Consider the following 21845-nt stretch of genomic DNA (forward strand, 5'->3'; position numbering starts at 1 on the left):
TTTGTGAAAAATACCTGCCCATCATTTTATTACATCATTTACATATCACTGTTTTAACCACTTGTTTACACTTATGGGAGTGATTTCTGGGTGACTTGTACAAGTACAATGAAATCGTGGCAGATAGACGCATTTTGTTTCTTTGAACCAGCGCCAGTGTATAACTAAGGCAGATATAAAGAAAAACCTTGATGTTCTAGAGATATTTGTGCAGCGCACACGGGTGGGAATTAACTCCTTCCTGACTTGTAGGACCTGTCATTATTGGTCCCTGTGATACAAGGACAGGTCACATCCATCATGCAGTTCCAGCGACGTCCAGCAGGTGGCAGTAGAGTACAGGCTGCCTGCTGTTCCCGGTCTCTCGCTCGTCTTCCTGTTCCTCTGCCGTCAGGGAGAGGCGCCACTTTGAATTTGCTCCCCTTCCTCCCAGTCGTAGGGGGAGCGCGTCGCTGCTATGGCTGCGGCAGTGTCGCCCGAGCTGCAGTGGGACACGATGGAGCAGAGGAAGCACAAGGGACAGAACCTGTATCACCAGCTGTACGTGTGGAAGATGCAGCAGCTTCCTGCAGACGTGCACAGGTTCTGTGACCCGGAGACGTCCGCGACCCGCAGGAAGCAGCTGCTGCACCTGCTCCGGAGCCTGGAGGACATCTGCAGCTGCCAGCGCCTGCAGATCCTCTTCTCCTTCTCTGTGCCCAGCCCACAGGTGCTGGAGCTGCTGTGTGCCCTGAACTTACCCCTGGTGTCAGCCGGAGCGGTGAGTGCCCTGCGCCCGCATCACCCCCTGCTCCCGCGTCACCCCCCCCGTGCCCTGCGCCCGCGTCACCCCCCCCCGTGCCCTGCGCCCGCGTCACCCCCCCCGTGCCCTGCGCCCGCGTCACCCCCCCCGTGCCCTGCGCCCGCGTCACCCCCCCCGTGCCCTGCGCCCGCGTCACCCCCCCCGTGCCCTGCGCCCGCGTCACCCCCCCCGTGCCCTGCGCCCGCGTCACCCCCCCCGTGCCCTGCGCCCGCGTCACCCCCCCGTGCCCTGCGCCCGCGTCACCCCCCCCGTGCCCTGCGCCCGCGTCACCCCCCCCGTGCCCTGCGCCCGCGTCACCCCCCCCGTGCCCTGCGCCCGCGTCACCCCCCCCTGCCCTGCGCCCGCGTCACCCCCCCCTGCCCTGCGCCCGCGTCACCCCCCCGTGCCCTGCGCCCGCGTCACCCCCCCCGTGCCCTGCGCCCGCGTCACCCCCCCCGTGCCCTGCGCCCGCGTCACCCCCCCCGTGCCCTGCGCCCGCGTCACCCCCCCCGTGCCCTGCGCCCGCGTCACCCCCCCCGTGCCCTGCGCCCGCGTCACCCCCCCCGTGCCCTGCGCCCGCGTCACCCCCCCCGTGCCCTGCGCCCGCGTCACCCCCCCCGTGCCCTGCGCCCGCGTCACCCCCCCGTGCCCTGCGCCCGCGTCACCCCCCCCGTGCCCTGCGCCCGCGTCACCCCCCCCGTGCCCTGCGCCCGCGTCACCCCCCCCGTGCCCTGCGCCCGCGTCACCCCCCCCCGTGCCCTGCGCCCGCGTCACCCCCCCCGTGCCCTGCGCCCGCGTCACCCCCCCCGTGCCCTGCGCCCGCGTCACCCCCCCCGTGCCCTGCGCCCGCGTCACCCCCCCCGTGCCCTGCGCCCGCGTCACCCCCCCCGTGCCCTGCGCCCGCGTCACCCCCCCGTGCCCTGCGCCCGCGTCACCCCCCCCTGCCCTGCGCCCGCGTCACCCCCCCGTGCCCTGCGCCCGCGTCACCCCCCCCGTGCCCTGCGCCCGCGTCACCCCCCCGTGCCCTGCGCCCGCGTCACCCCCCCGTGCCCTGCGCCCGCGTCACCCCCCCGTGCCCTGCGCCCGCGTCACCCCCCCGTGCCCTGCGCCCGCGTCACCCCCCCGTGCCCTGCGCCCGCGTCACCCCCCCGTGCCCTGCGCCCGCGTCACCCCCCCGTGCCCTGCGCCCGCGTCACCCCCCCCGTGCCCTGCGCCCGCGTCACCCCCCCGTGCCCTGCGCCCGCGTCACCCCCCCGTGCCCTGCGCCCGCGTCACCCCCCCCGTGCCCTGCGCCCGCGTCACCCCCCCCCGTGCCCTGCGCCCGCGTCACCCCCCCCCGTGCCCTGCGCCCGCGTCACCCCCCCCGTGCCCTGCGCCCGCGTCACCCCCCCCGTGCCCTGCGCCCGCGTCACCCCCCCCGTGCCCTGCGCCCGCGTCACCCCCCCCCGTGCCCTGCGCCCGCGTCACCCCCCCCGTGCCCTGCGCCCGCGTCACCCCCCCCGTGCCCTGCGCCCGCGTCACCCCCCCGTGCCCTGCGCCCGCGTCACCCCCCCCGTGCCCTGCGCCCGCGTCACCCCCCCCGTGCCCTGCGCCCGCGTCACCCCCCCCGTGCCCTGCGCCCGCGTCACCCCCCCCGTGCCCTGCGCCCGCGTCACCCCCCCGTGCCCTGCGCCCGCGTCACCCCCCCGTGCCCTGCGCCCGCGTCACCCCCCCGTGCCCTGCGCCCGCGTCACCCCCCCGTGCCCTGCGCCCGCGTCACCCCCCCGTGCCCTGCGCCCGCGTCACCCCCCCGTGCCCTGCGCCCGCGTCACCCCCCCGTGCCCTGCGCCCGCGTCACCCCCCCGTGCCCTGCGCCCGCGTCACCCCCCCCTGCCCTGCGCCCGCGTCACCCCCCCCTGCCCTGCGCCCGCGTCACCCCCCCCGTGCCCTGCGCCCGCGTCACCCCCCCCGTGCCCTGCGCCCGCGTCACCCCCCCGTGCCCTGCGCCCGCGTCACCCCCCCCGTGCCCTGCGCCCGCGTCACCCCCCCCGTGCCCTGCGCCCGCGTCACCCCCCCCGTGCCCTGCGCCCGCGTCACCCCCCCCGTGCCCTGCGCCCGCGTCACCCCCCCGTGCCCTGCGCCCGCGTCACCCCCCCGTGCCCTGCGCCCGCGTCACCCCCCCGTGCCCTGCGCCCGCGTCACCCCCCCCCGTGCCCTGCGCCCGCGTCACCCCCCCCGTGCCCTGCGCCCGCGTCACCCCCCCCGTGCCCTGCGCCCGCGTCACCCCCCCCGTGCCCTGCGCCCGCGTCACCCCCCCCGTGCCCTGCGCCCGCGTCACCCCCCCCGTGCCCTGCGCCCGCGTCACCCCCCCCGTGCCCTGCGCCCGCGTCACCCCCCCCGTGCCCTGCGCCCGCGTCACCCCCCCGTGCCCTGCGCCCGCGTCACCCCCCCGTGCCCTGCGCCCGCGTCACCCCCCCGTGCCCTGCGCCCGCGTCACCCCCCCCGTGCCCTGCGCCCGCGTCACCCCCCCCGTGCCCTGCGCCCGCGTCACCCCCCCCGTGCCCTGCGCCCGCGTCACCCCCCCCGTGCCCTGCGCCCGCGTCACCCCCCCCGTGCCCTGCGCCCGCGTCACCCCCCCCGTGCCCTGCGCCCGCGTCACCCCCCCCGTGCCCTGCGCCCGCGTCACCCCCCCCGTGCCCTGCGCCCGCGTCACCCCCCCCGTGCCCTGCGCCCGCGTCACCCCCCCCGTGCCCTGCGCCCGCGTCACCCCCCCCGTGCCCTGCGCCCGCGTCACCCCCCCCGTGCCCTGCGCCCGCGTCACCCCCCCCGTGCCCTGCGCCCGCGTCACCCCCCCGTGCCCTGCGCCCGCGTCACCCCCCCGTGCCCTGCGCCCGCGTCAGCCCCCCCGTGCCCTGCGCCCGCGTCAGCCCCCCCGTGCCCTGCGCCCGCGTCAGCCCCCCCCGTGCCCTGCGCCCGCGTCAGCCCCCCCCGTGCCCTGCGCCCGCGTCAGCCCCCCCCGTGCCCTGCGCCCGCGTCAGCCCCCCCCGTGCCCTGCGCCCGCGTCAGCCCCCCCCGTGCCCTGCGCCCGCGTCAGCCCCCCCCGTGCCCTGCGCCCGCGTCAGCCCCCCCCGTGCCCTGCGCCCGCGTCAGCCCCCCCCGTGCCCTGCGCCCGCGTCAGCCCCCCCCGTGCCCTGCGCCCGCGTCAGCCCCCCCCGTGCCCTGCGCCCGCGTCAGCCCCCCCCGTGCCCTGCGCCCGCGTCAGCCCCCCCCGTGCCCTGCGCCCGCGTCAGCCCCCCCCGTGCCCTGCGCCCGCGTCAGCCCCCCCCGTGCCCTGCGCCCGCGTCAGCCCCCCCCGTGCCCTGCGCCCGCGTCAGCCCCCCCCGTGCCCTGCGCCCGCGTCAGCCCCCCCCGTGCCCTGCGCCCGCGTCAGCCCCCCCCGTGCCCTGCGCCCGCGTCAGCCCCCCCCGTGCCCTGCGCCCGCGTCAGCCCCCCCCGTGCCCTGCGCCCGCGTCAGCCCCCCCCGTGCCCTGCGCCCGCGTCAGCCCCCCCCGTGCCCTGCGCCCGCGTCAGCCCCCCCCGTGCCCTGCGCCCGCGTCAGCCCCCCCCGTGCCCTGCGCCCGCGTCAGCCCCCCCCGTGCCCTGCGCCCGCGTCAGCCCCCCCCGTGCCCTGCGCCCGCGTCAGCCCCCCCCGTGCCCTGCGCCCGCGTCAGCCCCCCCCGTGCCCTGCGCCCGCGTCAGCCCCCCCGTGCCCTGCGCCCGCGTCAGCCCCCCCGTGCCCTGCGCCCGCGTCAGCCCCCCCGTGCCCGCGTCAGCCCCCCCGTGCCCGCGTCAGCCCCCCCGTGCCCGCGTCAGCCCCCCGTGCCCGCGTCAGCCCCCCGTGCCCGCGTCAGCCCCCCGTGCCCGCGTCAGCCCCCCGTGCCCTGCGCCCGCGTCAGCCCCCCGTGCCCTGCGCCCGCGTCAGCCCCCCGTGCCCTGCGCCCGCGTCAGCCCCCCGTGCCCTGCGCCCGCGTCACCCCCCCCGTGCCCTGCGCCCGCGTCACCCCCCCCCGTGCCCTGCGCCCGCGTCACCCCCCCCCCGTGCCCTGCGCCCGCGTCACCCCCCCCCGTGCCCTGCGCCCGCGTCACCCCCCCGTGCCCTGCGCCCGCGTCACCCCCCTGTGACGGACCCCGTGACGTCATGTCTGCGGACGCCAAAATGTTGGCAGATCCGTAAAAAAACGGATCCAACGGATAACCATCTGGCAAGATCCGCCGATAATGCAAGTCAATGGGAAAAAAAACGGATCCGCCAAGAAAAATGGCGGATCTGTTTTTTTGGCAAAACGGCGGATTTTGACTGATGGTGACAGACGGATATGTGAAAGAGGTCTAACGAAACAAACAAAAACTCCCAGGAACCACTCACAACATAGATATAATAGTATGCACCGTCCAGATACGGAAAAGAACCATCCAAGGGAGAAGAGTGGAACTTTAGAACAAGCCACATTAATAAGATACGCTGTTACCAAAAAAGAAAGAGAGCCTCTACCCGCAAATATATTCAAATAATTTGTCTTTTGAGATACCACATGTATCACAAGTAGGAGTCCGTTAAGGGGTAGAAGATCTATAAGGGAATTATAAGTGGTGTGGCTAGCATAAAGTAGACGTCCCAAGGATAGATCTATATGTCAAAAAGGTGTCCGCCAATACATAAAGTGACAGTGCAAGTTAAAGTGCCGCTTAGTCCTTACCCATCTGGGTGAGTGTCTCGGTTCCAGGAATGTGCCCCGATGCACGTTTCGCCTATTTGGCTTCCACGGGGGGCAGCGATGAGCCCTGATCCATCTGAGCTTTTTTTTTTTTTATCTTGTATACGTTGACATTTTATGGCTCCAAATCCTTCAAAATGGGGCCCACCATTCATTCAAATTTGTCCAAAATGGTCTCTATACAATGTGTCTCATTTTGAGGTCATAGGAAGTTGTTTAGATGCGATGTTGCAGCCCAGCGATCTCAATGTCGCATGACACGTCGCTGTGTAATCCTGCCCATACGCTTTTACATCAAAATCACAGCTCTAAAATAGTTGTGCTTTGGCAAGAAATGATTTACACTAAATATTCCCCTACAGTGAGAGAATAAAGAATCCTGATGAGCGGTGAGCCCCGCACCTTACAGTGCTTTGCTTATTCCTCCTTTGTCGGCTGTTTGTCCAGGGCACCGGATACTGGGAATTCTTACTGCAGTCTCGTGGACTGGATGTCGTGGCTTTTGATCAGAACACCATTTTTCCCCCGGAGATGTGTTACACAGAGGTCATGGTAAGAGCAGTGTGGCGGAAACAAAGCATAATAACCTGTATATTACAGATGAGAAAATTGAATTTTTGTCAAGTTTTGTTACATTTTCTGGACCTGGTGAATTTGAACAATTTGCGATTTGGTGAGCACAAATTGCGAGCGTCCCAGTAACGCCATGCAGCTATCGCATCACACAGAATAGCACAGCCTAGCCAGTATAAAAGCCGAGGCAGGGAATGTAGTAGGACTGAATCTATTTATTGAGATAATGTCACAGCTTAGATTTAGAAATTGGGAAAAAAACACAATTCTGAATAAACATTATAGATGGGTGTGCTAAAAGCAGCAGGGAAGAACGGTTACCATCAAATACCCATAGTCATACATGTCGTCAGTTTGATATCACTAAAGCCTCATTCACACGTCCGTGTAACATGTACATGTTATCTCCATTTTTTCACAGAACAGACAGACATATGGCGTTAACATGTCCATGTGTGTCCGTGCAAAACTCACAGAGCCATATTTTTTTTCCGGTATCACGGATGAAAAGTTCTAATACAAGTCTACAGGTTTGAGAAAAACACGGATAGCATCCAAGTGACAGTAGTGTGCTGTCCATATTTTATATGGCATGAGCTAGAAGGAGCTTTGTCATTTATTTATCCATTCATGAAAAACACTTATGAGACACTGATGGTAACAACGGACACATGGACCGAACACTGATGACACCCTGATCCAAAGACATCGGTACCATTGCTTCAGTTACTGTATGTGTTTAAAGAACACCTGTCACCTAATTTTGCTGCTATAAGATACAACTACCGCCTTTCAGGGCTTATCTACAGCATTATATAATGCTGTAAATAAGCCCCCGATCCGACCTGCAAGAGAAGAGAAATAAGTTTTATTGTACTCACCTGGGGAAGGGGGGGCAAGGTCCGGTCCGATGTGTGTCGCAGGTCCGGGGCCTCTCACCTTCTTGTGATGCCGTCCTCCTGCTTGCTTCATTGCTCCTGGCATCGCGCTCCTGCACAGGTGTACTTATCTGCCCTGTTGAGGGAAGAGTAAAGTACTGCAGTGCGCAGGCGCTGGGCCTATTATACCTTTCCTGGCGCCTGCGCACTGCAGTACTCTGCTCTGCCCTCAACAGGGCAGATAAGTACCCCTGCACAGGAGCGCGATGTCGGGAGCAATGAAGCAAGCAGGAGGGTGGCATTGCAAGAAGATGGGAGGCCCCGGACCTGCGACACCCATCGGACCGGACCTTGCCCCCCCTTCCCCAGGTGGGTATAATAAAACTTATTTTTCTTCTCTTGCAGGTCGGATCGGGGGCTTATCTACAGCATTATAGAATGCTATGGATAAGCCCTGAAAGGCGGTGGCCGCATCTTATAGCGGCCAAAAGAGGTGACAGGTTCATTTTAAACATGGATGTATGAATGAAGTCTTAGGCTGCGTTTGCGTGAAAATGTTTGAAAGGAGTTGCATACAGTCCTAGGGGACCTCAGAGTGTTACATGTCTTTTCAAAGCAATTTTTGAAAGAATTGCTGTGGCTTCAATCATCTCTAATGTATATACCTATATTTTATTAGATGCTAGATGACAGTTTCAGTGATTATTTCCTGTTAGGATTCTTCGGTATTTTTGGTGAAAGTGGGAGGTCACATGACCATAACTATATGATTTTCGTACATGTGGTCAAGTGCCGACTAGTCGTGCTCGGTCTCTCTCAGTTGACTTGTATTGAGAGAAGCCAGACATGTGTAGCCAGAATGTGTCAGGAAGAATGCAAATCGCATAATGGTCACGTGACTACTTTCTCTCACCAGTAACACTGTTAAATCCTGACAGTGTGCTCGCCACACGCTGACAGGATTCATAGGTCGCATAGCACGACTGCAGACTTTCAGACGACCTATGTAAAGACTCATTCAGACGTCAGTATTTTCATCGTACATGAAAAAATGGACCAATTATTCTGATGAGACCCTAATCATAGTGTGTTCCGAGTGTCATCAGTTTTTCTTGTACATTGAGTAAAAAAAACAAAAAATTCTCAGTCTTCTTTCTGACAGTCCGTGAAAATCGGAATGGACTAGTGGCATTTTCCCTGAAGGGTCTTTTTTTTTTTTTTTTTTGCCATTATTTTGGACATTTTTGTGGTGGCTTTTCTTTGTGTATATCGTGAGCTGTTTTCGAAGCCTGAAGCTTCTAAAAAGACTGAACCTGTGCATGTCGTTTTTACATAGAAATGTGTATGGGTCAGTTTGTAGTATTCTTAAGCACTTTTTCAGGTGAATTTCAGCCAAAATCTCGCTGAAAAATACATTGTGTGTACAATACCCTTAGATTACACCGTAAAACATTTCCACTATTTTTCAAAGTTCTCGGGTGTGTTTTGTTCAGGAGAGCACTTGAGAGAGTGCTGAAAGGCAGTCGTCTATGAAGTGTGTCCATTGTGTTCTCCTCAGTGGTGGGCTCTACATTGTAAACATTTATTACAAACTTGTACTAAATGTTTACAATTTATTTTTTTGCCAGTTTTTTTTTCATTGTCTTAGCTTTTTATTTTTATTTTGGAACACTGCTTTAGGCCTCATTCAGATGTCCGTGAATTTTCACCTACTCAAAATTAAAAAAAAAAAAAAATAAAAAAAAAATGGTGTCATCAGTATTTGATCAGTATGTCACAGTTTACTATGTGTTTCATCACTGATTTTCACTATTTTCCGTGGAAAAATAAATGACAAAGCTTCTCCTGTTCATTACAATAATAATCATGGGCAGCACACAGAAGACTGATAAAAACACACATTCCATAAAAGAACCTGGGCATGTGAACAGTCCCCTAGTCTATAATGTGCACGCGTTCTATCCATGAAAAACACAAGACAGAACACGTATGTGAAAACCGGATGTCTGAATGAGACCTTAGGAAATTTTTCTTGTACTGCCACGATAAGTCTAGGGTCACATAGCGTTAAAGCAGCCCGTTCAAGGCATAGCGTTGACAGGCTGCGTTAACGCTATAGCATAACGCGATCGCGTTATGTTATACCGCTAGCGCAGATGATGGACCCAAGGACGCCACAGCCCACGTCCAAGGCTCCGTCACTGAATGACGGCACATCGCGAGCGCATGCCAAATGGGGGTTAATGGCAGCGTTAACTGAACTGACTGCGTTACACCGCGTAATACCACGGTGTAACGCAGTCCGTCTAACCGACTGCCTGAACGCAATGTGACCCCAGCCTAAGATAAAACACTCCACCAGCTGTAACCAAGCCACACGTATTTCCACAGTAAAACCTGAATAAACCTTCTACACTTATAGTATTTATTACCCTGGTTCAGGTGGAGCTTCTGAATATACATCTGTTATTTGTAGACTGGAGGCCCTGAGCTCTTGGAGAACTATCCAGACAGAGCCTTGTTTCTTGCCTGGCCTGATGCAGATGGTAAGAATTTATATTTATTTTAGCCAAGGTTTTAGCTAAACGTTTGAGATCTATATTAATCAGGGATATCGGTCTATAGTGAGCACAATGAGTGGTCCGAGTTTGGTTTGGGTATCATAGATATAGCTGCTGTAAGAGAGGCTGCCCCTGGCTTTTTTTCATCCCTCGGTGATAAAGTAGTGTAATGGGCAATAAGAACAGACTTCTTAGAGTAAAGAGCTGAGAAGCCATCTGGGCCTGGTTTTTATTAAGTTTTAGTTGGAGGATAGCTATACCTATTTCAGAAGAGGTGATGGCCCGATGTAGGAGATCAGACATATTGGAATTGAGGACTGTGAGGGAAATAGAGCTTCTTCTATTTTTTATGTGATGTCTGGAGAAGGGTTGTTGTGTAGGTGCTGAAGCTGCGGCTGGAACAAGCGAGTAATCTGTTGCCGGTTGGACATAAGACCTGTAATTTGTATTGGGGTACCTGTTATAGGGGGGCATTTGAGGCATAGGGTAAGCTTGTAGTTGCTTTTTTAGGCTTCTTTTACACTTGCCGTGTTTTTCCTAGCCGTTTTTGCGGCCCCAATGCATTTCTATGGGGCCGCAAAAACGGCCTGCAAAAATTAGTAGGAGGGCCGTGCTCCGTATGGCCGTGTTTGCGGCCGTGAAAAAATATCGAGTTTGCTCTATATTTTTCACAGCTTGCGGACACTGCTGCAATGCATTTCAATGCTACAGCAAAAACAACGTTAAGCTGTTTTTGCGGTACACCGTATTTGCGGATTGCCGTTTTTTTTCCTGCTATTTGTTATAAAGGAAAAATGGCGATCCGAGAAGGTTTTTTGCAGCCCGTTTTTGCGGAATACCGTGAAAATCACAGCAATATGGCCCGCAAAAACGGGCCACAAAAAACACGGCAAGTGTAAAAGCAGCCTTAGGGGCGCAGAAGCATTGGGATTAAGGGAGGACAAGATCTGCATTTTCAGAGAGAGAAATCAAGTTCAGAGCGCGCACCTACAAGATTTCTATGTATAGAGAGGGAGGGCGAGCTCTTAACAGGGAACCTGTCAGCAAGATTGTGCTCAGTAACCTACAGACAGTGTCAGGTTGGCGCCGTTATGCTGATTAAAATGATACCTGGTGATGAAATCTGTCTTGTGGTTGTTGTGTAATATTTATTATCAGTATTGAGTTAATGATATGCTCGTGCTCCTGGCGGCCTGGAGGGGGGGATCTGCATGTGGTGCTCTGATTAGGTTTTCATGTGTATTTCTTCTGACAGGTCACTGATCCCTCACTGACCTGACCTGACCCCTAGTTTACATAATAAATATTATATATATCTTTGGGGTAGGGGGAACCTTCTGCTGGAAGGGGCCAGCGGTGGCAGCCTGATAGCATATGTACTGTGCACAATCCTGCTGACAGATTCCTTTTAATACTTACCACTTATTCTCAAGATCAGCTGTTCTAGCAAGTCTTTCTTTTTTTTTTTCTTGTGAGCAACTTCTTGAATGCAGAAGCCTTTTTTGCACTTCTTTATGAGCTTCCCAAAAGGAAATTGGTGAAGAGGCTGTCTGGTTCAAAGAGAATCATTGGGAAATTTCAGGATAACAGAGCAAGGAATCGTTCAGAGTCTAGTTGAATGAGTGAGGACATGGATATAGAGAGGGGCAGGTTCAGTTGGATTGAGGAGTGATCTGATCAAGGAGTGGAAAGAATAGAAATGTTTGTTAGGCTGTGTGCCCACGTAGCGATTTTTAAGCGTTTTTGCTGCGATTTTCGGCGCGAAAACGTTTAAAAATAGTGTACAGAACGCCCCCCCCCCCCCCATGCATTCCGCACATGCTGTGCTAATGCTGCGCTTTTTTCCGCGGCGGAATCGGATCGCGGAAAAAATCGCAGCATGGTTATTCTTTTGTGCGAAATCGCAAAGAATTGCCGCGATTCCGCACCCATAGGAATGCATGAGAATCGCTTACTTCCCGCATGTGGCTATGGCCATCATGCGCGAAGTTAAGCGTCTCATGTGCGGTTGGTACCCACGGTGTGGAGGAGAGGAGACTGTACTCCAGGCCCTGGGTACCATACCCCTGTAAAAAAAAAAGAATAAAAAATAAAAAATCGGGGTATATTTACCTTCCGGCGTCCCGCGCTGCATTCCCGGCCTCAGCGTTCCCATTAATGCCTTGCTGCAAGGTCCTGTGATGATGTAGTCTCACGTTACTCTAGCGGTCTCGCGAGATCGCTATAGCAATGCGAGACCAACGTCATCACAGGTCTCGCAAGGCATTACTGGGAACGCTGAGGCCCGGGATGGCAGCGCGGGACGCCGGAAGGTAAATATACCCCGATTTTTTTTTTTTATTTTTTTTTTAGCATTTTAACATTCTATCTTTTAATATTGATGCCGCATAGGCAGCCTCAATAGTAAAAAGCTGCTCACACTTGTCAAGCGATGCTTCAAATCGCTTGGAAGGTGCTTGAATATCGCACGTGAAAATCGCGAACATAATCGCGGTGAAATCGCGCTGAAAAAAAGCGCGATTTCTGGGAAGGAGTCCGGTTTTTAGTGTCCGGAATAAAACGCTACGTGGGCACATAGCCTTAGGTATGAACACTGGGTGAGTGAATATATGATCTATTCTGGTGTAGACTAAGTGACTTTGGAGAGGAATAACTGTAGTCTTAACCAAAGGGTGCATCTCTCTCCGTAGGTCTACCCACTAGTAGTGGTGAAGGTGTTTTAAAGGGAATCTGTCACCACATTTGACCTACCTAAACTATTAACATGGGCATACAGGTTATAGACTGCTGAAAAAACTCTTCGGTTTGTCTCGTATTAGCTGTGTTGTTGCTGAGAAATCCACTTTTAGCACTTTATATAAGTGACCTCTTCCAGGCTTTGGGTCGATGGTGCCTGGAGATAACTCTGCCTCCAGAGCTTGTTTTAAATATAAGGGGAAGTTTCCAGTGTGATGTGACATGGTTACCAGTGTAATGGCTGCTCCCTGCTCTCTTGATCTCACTGCAGTGCTGTGTGTGATTACACGTGATACATTTGCAGGTTCCTCTCAGCTTCCAGCTCACAGGCAGACAGGGATGCAGTATTGTTACAATACAGCAGAGCTGAGAGAGCTGCAAAAAATGTGTTTGCAAGAAGACATTTAATTTCTCCTTTTCTGTGCTGGTTACTTGTCTCACACTGGTAACTTCCTCTTCATGTAAAATAAGCTCTGGAGGCAGAGTTTTCTCCAGGCACCATCTGCCCTGGAAACCTAGACGAGGTCACTAAAGTGATGAGAGGATTTCTCAGCAGCCACACAGTTGATGTCACACACTGGTAAGACTGTTTTCAGCAGTCTATAACCTGTGTGCCCAGATTCCCTTTAAGAGAGACTGAATCTGCTGAAAGTGAGGTTGGTGAGAGAGCTGGGGGTCCGTAGACTTATCAAGCTTAGTGTGAAGGATGACACCAGAGAGATTACGCAGAATCCCTTTCCTGCCACCACATGCGATGAACCCACACCTCACCACCCCTTCTGAAATCACTATTGCGTCAGAGGGATCACTTGGTACGCTCTTCTCACTTGCACCCATGTGTCGTTCCGCACCCCAGGTCAGCTTGGCACAGTTTTACACAGACACCCCTAGTCCACACGGTCCCAGGGATTCACGAAGAGTGAGAGGATGTGGCCCACACATTTGCTGACGTGGCACCATACTCGCTCACAACCCTGACAGTCTGAGAGACCCCTTTCACTAGCACCAATGAAACAGTGCTCTGTCAGCCCGCTAGGACTGCCACCAGTTCCTCGTTGGATAAGAGCCCGGTCCATTAACAGTATTATATCGGGCCAGAAACCAGCCCTGGTAGCTGCTTAAGTCATCATGGAGGTCCTGGACTTTGGCCTGTTAGGTTTAGGGTTATAGGACAGGCTTGGTTTTAGATTGAAGGATATAGCCAGTTAATGAGGTCACAGTCTGATGTTTTGCCCTTTTGGGCAGTGTTCAAAAATTATAGGTTGTAAGTAGTAACTTTTGTGACTGAAGGTGTGATTATAGTGAATGGCCACTAGATGTCTGCAGTGGCCTACAATATATTTCCACATGTATAGGTTTAACCCGAATTAGGCCAAGCTTTGCTTAACCAAGACAAAGTACATGAGAGGTAACCTTGGGTGCAGAGAAGAATTGATAACCCCCCTGTAGCTTCAAATCTGGGGAAATCCAATTGAAGGCTGTTGGGAGTCACCTATATGCTGTCTATTATTACAAGGTAACTGAGGGCAGGAGACTGATAAGGGAGGGCGAGTAGGAGCCCAGCTGAGATGTTAACTTAACCGGAGGGGAGCTATTTTGGGTAGGGGGTTTCCTATCTCCCCCCATAGAGGAGCACAGATGTCTCTCGCCTTCAGAGCCTTAGGCCACCAGATAAAGCTGTCCCGCCGATGGAGGAGGGTCAGAAAAATGTTGCCGGGTTCATGCAGGATGGACGAGCGTAGGAAAGGCCGCGGTCCATGTAGTCCATTTTGATTCATGCCCATACTATTTTTTTGGGAGCATCGCTCCATCTTTTCCTTTTTTTTTTTTTTTCTTAAGCTTTCAACCATGTTACAGATTGTGCCCTGTATATTGATGCCATCTTACAGCTCGTGCTCTTTTACAGAGTCTTCCAACTTCTCTCAGGATTGCCTGGCTTACTTCAGGGGTCACACCCTTTTTCACGTGGGTGAACTCCTTGGAGAAACATTGTCATCCAACCCCTGGGGTCAGTCCACCTCACGCGCCTTTCAACTGTCCCTGGCTGAGGATTTCTGCTGTGTGAAGAGGATCCGGTTGCCCAGTTGGCCAGGACAAGTCGACTCCTTTAGTGTATGGAAGCGGAAGAATCCTCAGTTTGTGCTCTGTGATGGGGCTCATTTCCAGTACGCGGAGACTGATCTAGAAGTATAATCTCTCGAGAGTGTTATATTTCTGCAGACCGATATAACTTCTATACTCCACAGCTTCCATGGTAATGGCGCAATGTGACAATCAATTGTATTGTGGTGTTCTCTCACTGATCCCGTGGATCCATACATCTTCTACCATGAATGTAATTGTATAATGAGATTAAGACCTGACTACAGAGGAGACAGGGTCATAAGTGCTCTAATAATGATTGATTATCTTTATTATATATAGAGCCAGCATATTCTGCAGCACTTTACCATAAGGAGTCACATAATGGCAAACTAATGATCTGCCAAACAGAAGTGATGGCCTTGTTTGCAAGCGCTGCAATATGAGGAAATGGAGAAAACCCAAAGTAAAAAGTGCTTGTTTTGTATGGTCCACCCAGCTTTTATAATAAATGGGATTACATATGGATAGCTGTGTGAATTGGTCACCAGCTATTATCTGTGTACGTACAGATATGAAGTGCTAATGAGTACACTGTGTTTGGGGGAAAGTGTTCAAGAGGCAAGGTTTAGAACAATAATGTAAAAAGAGAAAATGGTTAGTCAACATGTTAAGCCAGCCTAATAATGTGTTTTCAGGGCACAGTTAAAACTGTGGATGCTGGGAATTAACCTGATTGTCTGGGGTAGTGCATTCCAGAGAGATGGCGCAGCTTCAGAAAAGTCTTGGAGACAGGATTGGGAGGTTATGATTATTGAGGATGTTGGGTTTACAAAATAGGCAGAACTGAGAGAACGGGAAGGGTAATAAAACAGAAATGAAGGAAGAGATGTGGGATGATGCAGCACTTTGGAAATATAAATATATATTTTTTTTGCGTGCAAGCCTATCAGTCATTGCTGCGGAGTTGCGCTGGTATACAATAGACAGGCTACGACTCCTAAAGCATACAATAAATTGGGTACAGTAGTACAATGCAGAATGTGCTGAATTTTTTTTTATAAGAATATGTTCTGTTCCTGATCTCGGCTTTTACTTGAGATGAATCTGTGCTGCACTTTATGCACATGCTTAGTAGTGACCAGTGCTGTGGAGTCATAGATGAGATGAATCTGTGCTGCACTTTATGTACATGCTCAGTAGTGACCAGTGCTGTGGGGTCATAGATGAGATGAATCTGTGCTGCACTTTATGTACATGCTCAGTAGTGACCAGTGCTGTGGAGTCGTAGATGAGATGAATCTGTGCTGCACTTTATGTACATGCTCAGCAGTGACCAGTGCTGGGGAGATGTAGATGAGATGAATCTGTGCTGCACTTTATGTACATGCTCAGTAGTGACCAGTGCTGTGGGGTCATAGATGAGATGAATCTGTGCTGCACTTTATGTACATGCTCAGTAGTGACCAGTGCTGTGGGGTCATAGATGAGATGAATCTGTGCTGCACTTTATGTACATGCTCAGCAGTGACCAGTGCTGGGGAGATGTAGATGAGATGAATCTGTGCTGCACTTTATGCACATGCTCAGTAGTGACCAGTGCTGTGGGGTCGTAGATGAGATGAATCTGTGCTGCACTTTATGCACATGCTCAGTAGTGACCAGTGCTGTGGGGTCGTAGATGAGATGAATCTGTGCTGCTCTTTATGTACATGCTCAGTAGTGACCAGTGCTGGGGAGATGTAGATGATATGAATCTGTGCTGCACTTTATGTACATGCTCAGTAGTGACCAGTGCTGTGGGGTCGTAGATGAGATGAATCTGTGCTGCACTTTATGCACATGCTCAGTAGTGACCAGTGCTGTGGGGTCGTAGATGAGATGAATCTGTGCTGCACTTTATGTACATGCTCAGTAGTGACCAGTGCTGGGGAGATGTAGCTGAGATGAATCTGTGCTGCACTTTATGCACATGCTCATTAGTGACCAGTGCTGTGGGGTCGTAGATGAGATGAATCTGTGCTGCACTTTATGTACATGCTCAGTAGTGACCAGTGCTGGGGAGATGTAGATGAGATGAATCTGTGCTGCACTTTATGTACATGCTCAGTAGTGACCAGTGCTATGGAGATGTAGATGAGATGAATCTGTGCTGCACTTTATGCACATGCTCAGTAGTGACCAGTGCTGTGGAGATGTAGATGAGATGAATCTGTGCTGCACTTTATGCACATGCTCAGTAGTGACCAATGCTGTGGAGTCGTAGATGAGATGAATCTGTGCTGCACTTTATGCACATGCTCAGTAGTGACCAGTGCTGTGGGGTCGTAGATGAGATGAATCTGTGCTGCTCTTTATGTACATGCTCAGTAGTGACCAGTGCTGGGGAGATGTAGATGAGATGAATCTGTGCTGCACTTTATGCACATGCTCAGTAGTGACCAGTGCTGTGGAGATGTAGATGAGATGAATCTGTGCTGCACTTTATGTACACACTCAGTAGTGACCAGTGCTGTGGAGGGGGGGGCGTGGCCTAGCTGAGCTAGAGACAAGACGTCTAGCAAGAGCTCATACTGAAACTAAAAGATTATAAAGATTAAGGGACCCCTTGGCTAGAAATTGTGCACCAGAGGAGTCCGGAGCTCACCCTGCTCTCTTGGGAGAGGGAAATTGGCTACTAGAGAGAACAGCAACTTCCTGGGTTTGAGAACTGGCCTGGCCTCAGGCGCTGCAGTGAAGAGAACGGACGCCATCTTCATAGAGTGTGCGGCTGTGGAGGAAGGACACCCAGCGCCACAGAGGTACCACGTGTAGAGACTGTTTAGCGCTCCCTCTCCCCTCCGCACCCCTGCAAAGCGGTCACATCTCCCTTCCCCCGCTAGCTATCTGAGAGAACCGGGCACCGGAGCGGGGAGGGGGAGCTTCTGCAGCCGGACCCTTTCATCTCGCGCCACCTGCCTGCCTCCTCACAGGTGCTGTTTACAGCCGACCAATGGCGCTCACTATACAGTCATGGCCAAAAGTTTTGAGAATGACACACATATTATATTTTCACATGATCTGCTGCCCTCTGGTTTTTACGTGTGTTTGTCATGTTTTTATCACATACAGAAATATAATTGCAATCATATTATGAGTAACAAAAGGTTATATTGACAGTTAGAATGAGTTAATGCAGCAAGTCAATATTTGCAGTGTTGACCCTTCTTCTTCAGGACCTCAGCAATTCTCCCTGGCATGCTCTCAATCAACTTCTGGATCAAATCCTGACTGATAGCAGTCCATTCTTGCAAAATCAATGCTTTTATTTTGTCTGAATTTGAAGGTTTTTGTTTGTCCACCCGTCTCTTGATGATTGACCACAAGTTCTCAATGGGATTAAGATCTGGGGAGTTTCCAGGCCATGGTCCCAAAATCTCTGTTTTTTTCCCTGAGCCATTTAGTTATCACCTTTGCTTTATGGCAAGGTGCTCCATCATGTTGAAAAAGGCATTGTTGATCACCAAACTGCTCTTGGACGGTTGGGAGAAGTTGCTCTTGGAGGACATTCTGGTACCATTCTTTATTCATTGCTGTGTTTTTAGGCAAGACTGAGAGAGAGCCCATTCTCTTGGCTGAGAAGCCACCCCACACATGAATGGTTTCAGGATGCTTGACAGTTGGCATGAGACAAGACTGGTGGTAGCGCTCACCTGGTCTTCTCCGAATAAGCCGTTTTCCAGATGTCCCAAACAATCGAAAAGGGGAATCATCAGAGAAAATGACTTTACCCCAGTCCTCAGCAGTCCACTCCCTGTACCTCTTGCAGAATATCAGTCTGTCCATGATGTTTTTTCTGGAGAGAAGTGGCTTCTTTGCTGCCCTCCTTGAGACCAGGCCTTGCTCCAAGAGTCTCTGCCTCACAGTGCGTGCAGATGCACTCACACCTGCCTGCTGCCATTCCTGAGCAAGCTCTGCACTGCTGGTAGCCCGATGCCGCAGCTGAAACACTTTTAAGAGACGGTCCTGGCGCTTGCTGGTCTTTCTTGGGCACCCTGGAGCCTTTTTGGCAACAAGGGAACCTCTCTCCTTGAAGTTCTTGATGATGCGATAGATTGTTGACTGAGGTGCAATCTTTCTAGCTGCGATACTCTTCCCTGTTAGGCCATTTTTGTGCAGTGCAATGATGACTGCACGTGTTTCTTTAGAGATAACCATGGTTAACAGAAGAGAAACAATGATTCCAAGCACCAGCCTCCATTTAAAGTGTCCAGTGGTGTCATTCTTACTTAATCATGACAGATTGATCTCCAGCCCTGTCCTCATCAACACCCACACCTGTGTTAATGGAGCAATCACTGAAACGATGTTAGCTGGTCCTTTTAAGGCAGGGCTGCAATGATGTTGAAATGTGTTTTGGGGGACAAAGTTCATTTTCTAGGCAAATATTGACTTTCTGGGTAATTGCTGTTAAGGTGATCACTCTTTATAACATTCTGGAGTATATGCAAATTGCCATTAGAAAAAATGAAGCAGTAGACTTTGTAAAAATTAATATTTGTGTCATTCTCTAAACTTGTGGCCATGACTGTACACCTCCGCTGGGGAGCGTGGTGAATCCCTCCTGTGCTCCTGACTTTCTTGGCAGCGCAACCACTTCTGACATATACCTGAGCAGGGGACTGTAGGATCGGTGGCGTCCTAGACACTTTTCCCGCCTGTGGCCAGCTTCTTATTGCAGAGGGTGGCGGCGCCGGGGTCCAGGGCCGAGAGTGCAGCACTGACAGGCCCTGTAAGATAAAACTGCACCAAGACCTGTGGCTGAGGGGGGGAGGTGTCGGGAGAGGAGGAAAAGAAGGAGAGGATACAAAAAATAAGAATAAAAATCCGCTGCCATAAAAGACGCAGGAGACTAAGGAGAGAAGGGGACAATACAGTCTGGAGTGTTAACCCTCGCTGACCTGACCCCCCCCCGCCTTCTTTTAGGGGCTTCTTATCTCCCACCTGTGTTTTTTTTTTCTCTTATTTAGACTTGGGATCTTATAAACACCAGAAATAAAGATCCAGGACACTCTCTTTGGAATCTGACTCACTGGGTTAAAAGCGACACCTAGTGGCCATTTTAAAATCAGCACCCAATTGTCTCAAAATGAGAGACGAGCCTATCCTTCTGCACATCCTTTAAAAATGTAATTTTTCCTCATGAAAATTTATATGGGGGGAGTGTGAATGGCGTTAAAATAGCTGCCAGACAACGCTGAATTTCAACGTCTAATGATGGTCGATTGGTAGATCCACTTCAGTTTCTACAGGACATAAGGCTTCTATAACTCAAGTAGACATGAATAAATTCCTTAATAAAAAAAACAAATTAAAGCTACTGCAACTAAATCAAAACCCCCTGTACATATGGATCAACACTCGCAGGGTGACCTTGATTCTGATATGAGCGACATGGATGATAGTACTATGGGGGACCAACCTGTCTCTAGATCCTTCATAAAGAGGATACTTACTAAATCTCTTGAACCGGTGGTAAAAGACTTATCTGACATTAAGCAAGAAATATCTCAAATAGGCCATAGGGTGGATACGCTCGAGGCCTCCAATTCCACCATAATTCAGCAAACCAATGAGGTCATAACTTGCTCCCAGAGCCAAGGGGTACATATTAACCAAATATATTCTATCCTTGAGGACCATGAGAATAGAGAAAGAAGGAATAATCTGCGGATAAAGGGTATCCCTGAAGCAATGATCACAACCTTGATTGAAATATTTTCTAATCTGTCTCAAGACCCCTCGCAAATTGAAATGGTTAGGGCCCATAGGTCGCTAAAACCACGACCCAAAATGGGAGACCCTCCCCGGGACGTCATTTGCCGTTTTTTGGATTATCGTACTAAGGACTTAATATTAAGACGGTCAAGAGAAGCAGAAGTTATTACATTTGAGGATTCCCCAGTCTTGATCTTTCAAGACCTAGCAGCATCGACATTAAATAAGAGCCGTTTTCTAAAACCCTTTACTGAGGCTTTACGACAGAACCAATACCGCTGGTTATACCCATTTGGCATTATGAAAACCTCAAAAAGAGGAAAACATCCTCCAAAAAATTCTGAAACAAACCAGACAGGCCTAAATACATCTGCACTAATACAGGGTGCAGCGGACCCAAGTAAAATGGCAGCTGCACAGGTGCATAAATACCAAATGAAACAGCCAGCCTACAATCAGGGATTGGCTGTGTGGTACACCAGTGCAGAAAAAATCCGCATGTGGCAGTGTTCACACAGGGAATGCAGGGCTTCTGGCTCACAACCTCATAGTAACACCATATAGGGGGGCTGCCCAGTGCCAACTAGAATGCATCCCGTGTGAACAGAGGCCACAAGTTTTCAGAACCATTTGGGCCCAACTGCACCCTGAAAGAAATATAAAAAGTGCACAAAAAACATATCAATATATGTAAGGTATTGGTTGATATTAAGGCCTTAATACGGAAGCTGGCAAACCAACGTCAAAGTTCCTTACACTTGCCAGGCCTACTCTAACATGAAAATCTCAAAAAGAGGAAAAAATCCTCCAAAAAATTCTGAAACAAACCAGACAGGCCTAAATGCATCTGCACTAATACAGGGTGCAGCGGACCCAAGTAAAATGGCAGCTGCACAGGTGCATAAATACCAAATGAAACAGCCAGCCTACAATCAGGGATTGGCAGTGTTCACACAGGGAATGCAGGGCTTCTGGTTCACAGCCTCTCAGTAACACCATATAGGGGGGCTGCCCAGTGCCAACTAGAATGCATCCTGTGTGAACAGAGGCCACAAGTTTGCAGAACCATATTTTTGTATTTATGCACCTGTGCAGCTGCCATTTTACTTGGGTCCGCTGCACCCTGTATTAGTGCAGATGCATTTAGGCCTACCCATTTGGTATTGCAATAACCTCCAAGGACAAACGCATCCAGGCCAGGACCTCGGCGGAAATTCAAGAAGCGTGCAAGGAGCTGGGTATCACCTTGGAAAAGTATCCAGATATAGAGGTATACCATTCAGTCCCTTCACTGTGCCCTCTCGCCCGGCCCGAGCCTTGGAGTATGGCCCAGTCTACAAAATCCACTCGAAACCGACGTAAAGCAGCAAAGCTAAATTCTAACCATCCGGATGAAGATAACTGAAGAACTGGCAGCCCAGGGCAAAGACTTGTCCATGATATAGAGACTGCTTGTCAGTCATGGCCGATCACTAATGATAGCCATCTAGAGGCCGCGTAGTTTGACTTTAATGTATACCTGTGTTCTTTTGTGTTTTAATTTTTGGTTTCAGGTAGAAAGATCGAGCTGCGGCATCAATCGTTTATCCATGGCAGATCCCATGGACTCCATGTGTGAGTAGAGTACTACTCAGAACAATGTATTGCTGTTTTCTCTCTTGGGGGGGCCTGCTCGCTCCACTTTCAATGTATACTGTCTGCAGGTGGTGGGGGCGGGCATTGTCTCAGGAGATGGGAAAGAGTT

At 52.8% G+C, this 21845-nt stretch overlaps 1 protein-coding gene across 1 annotated transcript; it reads left to right on the forward strand.

The window, feature by feature from the left end:
- Positions 1-315: 315 nt before the first annotated feature.
- LOC141079931 (uncharacterized) lies at positions 316-15386 on the forward strand. Its single transcript, XM_073565400.1, has 4 exons — positions 316-760; positions 5962-6066; positions 9442-9511; positions 14169-15386. Exons 1-4 carry the CDS (start codon positions 458-460, stop codon positions 14453-14455), a joined length of 765 nt encoding a protein of 254 aa, XP_073421501.1. The 5' UTR covers positions 316-457; the 3' UTR covers positions 14456-15386.
- Positions 15387-21845: the final 6459 nt, after the last annotated feature.

Source organism: Dendrobates tinctorius, unplaced genomic scaffold (genome assembly GCF_039654945.1).
Source record: "Dendrobates tinctorius isolate UK_male_01 unplaced genomic scaffold, ASM3965494v1 ptg000016l, whole genome shotgun sequence".
NCBI classification, from domain to species: Eukaryota; Metazoa; Chordata; class Amphibia; order Anura; family Dendrobatidae; genus Dendrobates; species Dendrobates tinctorius.

Coding starts and splice junctions, on each gene's coding strand:
- LOC141079931 (XM_073565400.1), top strand. CDS start 458: ATGGCTGCGGCAGTGTCGCCCGAGCTGCAGTGGGACACGATGGAGCAG. Junction 6,067..9,441: donor TGTGTTACACAGAGGTCATG/GTAAGAGCAGTG, acceptor TGTTATTTGTAG/ACTGGAGGCCCTGAGCTCTT. Junction 9,512..14,168: donor TGCCTGGCCTGATGCAGATG/GTAAGAATTTAT, acceptor GCTCTTTTACAG/AGTCTTCCAACTTCTCTCAG.